This window comes from Phaethon aethereus (assembly GCF_964289735.1).
Source record: "Phaethon aethereus genome assembly, chromosome: 29".
Classification (NCBI taxonomy): domain Eukaryota; kingdom Metazoa; phylum Chordata; class Aves; order Phaethontiformes; family Phaethontidae; genus Phaethon; species Phaethon aethereus.
The window spans coordinates 2,610,020-2,616,980 of record NC_138605.1 but is presented as its reverse complement, the minus strand read 5'-3'; the positions used below and the strand labels follow the sequence as shown (position 1 = coordinate 2,616,980).

At 59.2% G+C, this 6,961-nt stretch overlaps 1 protein-coding gene across 1 annotated transcript; it reads left to right on the top strand.

Moving 5' to 3' along the window:
* Positions 1-1,197: 1,197 nt before the first annotated feature.
* On the top strand, positions 1,198-2,054 carry TMDD1 (transmembrane and death domain 1; the record flags this gene model as incomplete). Its single annotated transcript, XM_082011853.1, has 1 exon — positions 1,198-2,054. The coding sequence occupies one exon, from the start codon at positions 1,198-1,200 to the stop codon at positions 1,882-1,884; it is 687 nt and encodes a 228-aa protein (XP_081867979.1). The 3' UTR covers positions 1,885-2,054.
* Between the last annotated feature and the right edge of the window lie 4,907 nt (positions 2,055-6,961).

The following is a 6,961-nucleotide window of genomic DNA, read 5'->3' as shown; positions in this document are numbered from 1 at the left end:
CTGCGAGTCCCTGTGGAGTGGGGTCGGGCTGGGGGGCTGAGACTGGTGTAGGGGAGAAGGACCCCATCATGGGGATGCGTTTCGGAGCTGCGGTGCCCATCATAAGGTTCTTGATCAGGACCTAAAAACTCTTGTGGCAGGATGAAGCCCTCGGGCACCGGCACATCCAGCAGCTTTGGAGGCTTGGAGGAGACAAATTCCTCACGGAGCTGGGAGAGGCAGGAGGCACCAACGGAGGATGGAGCCCCGTAGCAAAGCTCCCGGCTGGGGGATTGCTCCTTCCCCTGCTCTTTGGTCCTGGCTGCTTCCTCCAGCCCCGGCGCAGCCCCACGGCCCCGGCACAGCCCCGGCACAGCCCCACAGCCCGGGCCTCCACGCTGGGCCTTTTCGGGGAGATCTGGGGAAATCGCAGCTTTATCCCGATTTAAAAGCGGGTGCGCTGGTGGTGCGTGGCCGTGGCTGCATTGCCACCTCGTGGTTACGGGGTCCTTGCCGGATCCCCCAAGCAAAAACATTTTGGTTAAACTTGACTTTGCTCCATCGACTTGGTTTGGGAGAGGGAAACGCAGGTTCCCAGCCCAGCGGGGCGTGCGGGGCTCGGTACCCCCTCTTTGGGGAGGGAAAGGGGAGCTGCTGCTGTTGCCTCGGGGCCTCCAGGAGATGGGAAGAGGGTGCTGGAGGTGTCCCCAGGGAGCAGCGGCCATCCCCGCTCCTACAAACGTGCAGGTGGGGACAAACCCAGCCGGGTCCCGGGGGCACAGGCAGGATGCCCCGGGACGAGGAGCGCATGGGAAGCAAAGGCTGTCACGGCTGGACAGACGGACGGATGTCACTGGTGAAGGTGCCCTGAAGCTCCTCACGGCGTTACATTCCCAGTTCCTTGGTTTGGCTCTGCTGGTAATCGAGGACCCGTTTGGTCCGTGCCGGTGTACCCGTGCCGTGGGCGTTCGGGGCCCAAACCGACTGCGTGGGAGGGCTGAACCGGGGGCGGGACGGGCGCTGGGAGGGGTGCCAGGCTGGAGGCCGGGGTCTGAGCGGGGGCACGGTGCTGCAGACAGGAGATGGTCGGTCCTGGGGGGTGACGTGGGACAATGCGCCGGGGGACAGGGGACGCGTCCCTGGAACACGCTGGCTTGTGAGGTCAGAGGGGGGTGTCTGCATTCCTGGGCCACCCTGATGCCGAGGGGCACCCAAGCGATGCCGGCACCCACAGGACTCGTCCTGCTCTTGCTGGCGGTGGGCGGCCGGTGCGAGGACACGGTGGCAGCCAACGTGGGCCATCACACCATGAGCCGCATCGCCGAGCTGCTGTCCCTCGCCGAGTGCCGCCAGCTCCAGGGGCAGCTGGCGGGGCCTGACGGGGTCTTGGGGGAGCGAGAGCTGGAGGAGCTCTCGGAGGAGAACAACCCCATCGGCCGCCGCCGCCGCCGCCGGGACGTCCGCGGCCTCACGGAATGCGCGCAGGCTCTACAGGACTGGCTGGGGACGGCGGGAGAGGTGACGACCTGGGACCGGCTGGCCCGCAGCCTCCGCCAAATCGGGCGCCCCGACATCGCCCGGGAGCTGGGGAAAAACCTGAACCAGGACAGGAGCCTGGAGCTGCGGAGGAACGTGGAGGAGTACGGCCGCACCGTGCGGCACCTCACCTCGTCCCTGCTGCTGGAGGGCCAGCGGCACGGCGGGGTGCGGGGCAGGAGGGCCCCGGTCGGGGACCTGGGTGATCTGCGCTTCGAGAGGCGGCCGCCCCCCCCGTACACCCGCAGCCTCCTGGGCTGGGTGGGCCCGGTGGTCTCGGGTGTCCTGGGGGGCTTCCTTGCCTCCGTCCTCCTTGCCGTGGCTGCCGTGTACTCCTGCCGCTGGACGCTGGGCTTGGACGCCACCTGAAACTGGGACGTCGCCCGAACTGGAGCATCTCCCAGAAGCTGCAGGAGGGAAAACGAGACCCAATAAAACCTCGTGGAGGGGCTGACGCCCCGAGACCGACCCCGTGTGTTCTGCCGGGCAGGGAGGGTCCCGTCCTTGGCTCGGCTGCAGCTGGAGCATCCGTGGCTGGATGTCCACCAGCCATCCCCGTCTTCCCAGTCTGCTCTGGAGACGTCCCCGGTTGTCGCTGGATGCCAGAGCGCCCTTTGGCCGGGACGGAGCCGGGCAGAGCCCCCTTGGCCACGTCCTCGCTGCAGCCCTACGTGCCCCAGGGTGGGGGTCCCCACCTCCTGGTCTCCCCCTGAGCTGGGAGGGGACAAAAACTCTCTGCTGTGTTGTTATGCTAAGCCAGCACCTGGGGTTAATTATTCATGGGAGCGAGGTTAATTATAATGACCTGATTTGGTGTTGCAGCAGAAGCGTTTTGTGCTGCTCAGAGTTGTCCCGGGCGACTCCGAAGCCGGGAGCTGGGTGCGAGGAGGATGACCTGGGGGCTTCGCTCCCTTCTCGGTCTGTCTCTTAATCCGGGTTCATTTTTCTCTCTTTCTTAGCCAAGGAACTCCCGTGCGGTGCCTAAAACCCCCAGGCTGCGTTGTTGAAGTGGGGCTCGGATGGGGTCTGTGAGGCTGACGGGGCTGGGGAGGGCAGGATGCGACCCACGGGGGAAAGTGGCCACGTGGGGAAAACTGCAAATATCTGAACATCTGCACATGGTGCTGAGACGCTTCGCTGGCTTTTCGTGTGTGATGGCCCTAAAAATGGGAAAGCCGGGGGTGCCGGGGTGGTGCGGAAAGGCCGGGTCTGGCTGGGATCCCTGGGCCGCCGCCGTGGCGTTTCCGCTGTCCTGGGGTGTCTGCGGCCTCTCCCTGGCACTGAAATCACACCGGCACGATGAAAAGGGGGCGTGGGGGGATTATAACCACCTGCGTCGCTGGAAGTAAAATTAAAACCTGTATTTTGTATCAAGAAATGGCTTGCATCAACGCAACCGGCTAGCAGTGGCATGCAAGTATTGGAAAAGAAAGGGAAGGACCAATAACCCCGAGACGACTTTAAAAGATGAGCGAAACCGTTAATTATTTATGTGCTGGTTTTTTTAATGAAATTGTACCCACTGCCCTTAGAGAACGCTGTTTCCTGAAGCACCAGCACAGCCAGTTCCCGGCACAGGGACGCTGCTCTCGGGGCAGCTCCTGACTGCAAGTGAAGGTCGGGGCTCAGCGGCCGCCCGGCTCGGCGCGGGAATCGCGGCTCCGGGGGGGAAAGGCTGTTTTGCCATCTGCCGTGCCGTCCTCCCGCGGCGTGTCTGCCTCGGCCGCGGGGAGCCCGCGGAGCGGCTCGTGGCCCGGCGCTGGTGGGGTGGCAGGGATCGGAGCTCGGAGGCTGCTGTGTGTCTGTCTGGTGGTGGTAGAGCTGAGGGGGACAACGGCGTTTACTCTGGAGCGGAAGGAGGGATGGCCCCGATAGCTGAAGATGCTGCTCAGGCGTCACAGATCTCGCCGGAGCGGCATTTGCGGGCGCAGGCTAATGCGAGGACGCGCGCGCAGAGCGGTTGTGGCAGGATGCGTCCCCTCACGCAGTTTAGCGCTCGGCCTCCCCGAACGTGCCCCGCTGGGGCTGGTACGGGCTTTGCGTCCGGGCTGAAGCAGCGACTTCTTCCCCCGAGATGAGGAGCCCGGGCGCTCCTTCGGGGCGGGGGCCGGACGGCCCAAATGAGCCTGACTTTGTAAAGCCCCTGCAGGAGTCCTGCCCTGCCGCTGGTTCCCGCGCCTCCGGAAGCGGTGACCCGTCCGCGCCGAGGACGCCGGCCTTTCGGGGCTGCCGCTGCGCAAAGGTAACAGAATGACGGGGCAGCCAGGAGAAGTCGTTAAAACACGGCGGACGATACCTCTTTATTGCAAATTCCAAAGTAAAAAGTTGCTCGGTACAAAAAAGGAACCCCAAGTTCAGCCACCGACCTCCAGCCCCGCTGTTTCACCACGTTACTCCCCCGCCCTCCCCGGCAGCTTCCTCCCCCTCCCTTCTTCACCTGAAAGGGCACAGAAAATAAAACCGGGGAGCAAGCACTCGCGGCGGAACCGGCTCTGGCCGCGCTGGGCGGCCGGGGCCGTGCCGGCTCGGGGCGTTTAGCAGCGTTTTTGTGGCTCCGGCCGCGCGCGCCGCTGCCCGCGAGTCCCGCTGCGTTACGCTGGGTCGCTCGTTGAGCCTCGCGACGCCCCTGTGAGGTAGGGAACGAGACGCCCAGTTTACAGACGGGTAGGTCGTTCTCCTCCCGCCCCGCGCCGAGCATGAGGCCGCGCTGCGCTCGCCGGAGGAGACGCCCTCGCGCGCGCGGAACATCGCAACGTGCAGCAAATCGGCAAAAAGGAAAGTTTGGTGGTTGGTTTTTTTTGTTTTGAAACCAAACCAGCGGCGTTGCCGTGAGGCACGTTGACCCGGTGAGGCACTGAGCTCAGCCGCGCTGGCGGCCCTGCAGCGGCAGCGCTTTGCTGCGCTCGCTGGCCTTAACTGAGCCGCAAAACTCACGTTTGGTGAATAAATTGGACCAAACCCAAACTCTTAACAGGAAAAATCATTTCAAGGTGCTACCTCAGCCGTTTGACTCGCACCAGCTTCAGGTTCAATCCTGCCCTCCGAGGAGGCAGCGGCGGCAGCCGCAGCTCGCGCCCTGCCCGGCCCCTTGGGTGAGAAGCGGGAGATGCTGGACGGGGCGGCGGTGGGGTGCGGGTGTACGGGTCACCCGCCGCAGCCGCAGCCCCGATTTAGGGCCCTTCAGCAGCGCTGAGCGGCGGGACCCCGCGCTCGGGAGCGCGCGGGCTCGTGCCCCAGCTGTGGGTCCCAGCTACGTACCGGGAGCAGGGACGCGCCCGCGCGCGGGACGCAGCCCGAGCTGCCCCAGCGCCGCCCGTGCACGGCGGCTGCTGCCGCTGCGTGGCCAAGGGAAGGGCTCGCCGGCGACTCCAGTTCCGCTTTGGCTCGTCTTTTTAAGCGGCTTTTAGCGCGAGCGAGCGGGGCCGCAGGGTCAAACGCTGCGGAGCGAAGCCCTCCCTTCGCCGGAGCGGGTCCGACGTGGGCGGCGTGGAGCTCGCCGAGTCGGGAGCCCCGCGCAGACGCTGACCCCCCGCGGCATCGGTCCCCGCGCCGCGGCTCAGGACGGAGAGCGAGGCCGAGACCCGACAGCAAATAACGGCACGAGCTCCCTTCCAACAGCTCCTGCCGCGGCTCGCTCCGCTCCCGCCGGCACGCGTGGGGCGGAAGCGCCGCGAAAGCCGCGGCGGGAGCGTGGAGGAGGTGGAGGGGAAGGAGGAGGCAACCAGGCAAATAATCGGGACACCAAGACAACCTTACCTTGTACGGTGAAAAGGGTAACGTTTATTTTATTTTCTTTTGGCTTATAGTAACGTAATTGTTAGTCATGTTGGGTAAGGTCGTTATGAGCCACCATGCAATTTCTAATACACTAATCTTCACTATTGATCTTTTACAGCTTTAACACTTTTTTTTTTTTTTGCGGCGGAAAATTAAATAATTCGAACTCGGGTGTGGCCTCTATGTAACATCATGGTTTTATTTTAATTTGTTTCGTTCAACATTGGCTTCTATATTTTTAAAAAAAGGTGAACAGGAAAAGTGAATAAAGCAGCTTGAACTGGTATTTATCGCCCTTCCCCTCTGCTTTTTGAAGAACACTGTCACAAATTAACCCAAAAGGGAGGATTTCGTACGTGGGGAAGACAGCTACTTGGAGTCTTGATTTTTGGCTACATCCTTTTAATGGACACCACCACCCTTGCTTTATTCCCACAACCCTGGATCCGGAATATAAATTCCAAGTACTCATTGGGATTTGGAGATTTGTGTACGACAGGACCGTCCCTAACGCTTGACCCAAGTTTCCTCTCTGTCCTTGGCTTCACCCAGTGACGCCGCACGGAAACGCAGACCCATTGCTTTCAGCATCCGCGGTGGATGGAAATACCTGCCCGAGGGAGGAAACGAAGAGAAAAAAAACCCGAAAAACCCCCATGAAGCTCTTCTTTGAGCAGAAGGACTGACTCAGCCAACAAACAGTTGAAGAAACTACTCATTCCCGTTCTTTCCCAGCGGTGCTGCCTGACAATACCACCGGCCTCTTGCGTTTAATAGAGATCTAATGTTAAAAAAATAAATATATATACATAGTTTGAAGGGACTTTTTATTTTAAAGTAATCGAGTAGCCTAATGAAATTGCCAGCACGAACGCTAAACGTACCAAGCTTCACCTACAAGTCAATAGCCCAACTTAAGAACAATTATGAAGTTTAGCCAAACCTTGCATAGAAGTGCTCAACTTATTGCACATTGGAACCCCAAAAATATATACTTCTGCTATTGCAAAGCTCATTTGCAATAAAGCTTTTTTTGTTTTTAACCTAGTTGGTGGGGTAGGGTTTTGTTTGTTTGTTTTTGTGGTTTTTGTTTGTGTTTTTTTTTCCTTTGGGGGATGTTTACTGGCTATCTAAAGTCTAAGGAAAACAGAAAAATATTAAAAAAATAAAAATAAACATGGACAATGGCATAAGCCAGAAGCCATTCTATTATTTTTGTAGTTCTTTGTATTTACAAAAAGGCATGCTGATAAAATAAAATGATATATTACAGTATTTATAATATTCTCTTAAAAAGTTCAACCACACTTTTCAGCTATTTTTTCTTTTTTTCTTTTTGTGCTGTTTACAATGTAGCCTGTACATATGTATGTTGTTTTTCTGTGTTATTATACATCGTATCCTCGGAGCAACTGGGGCAAGAGCCGACAGGATAGAAAAGATTCCTTGCCGTGTTCCCGGGGGCAGCAGAACTGCGCCGCTGACGTGGCGATGGCCGGGCTGCGCGGCGAGGATGCCGGACTTGGCACAGATGGCTGCTGGATGGCTTCCTGCTTGGTTTTGGTGGGTTTTTTTTAAAGTAAGTAAGTGATTCCTTTAATTTTCTGGGTTGTGAGATTATGCAAACCGAGATTCACCCTGCCATCAAGTTCTGCTGTCTTGGGTTTTT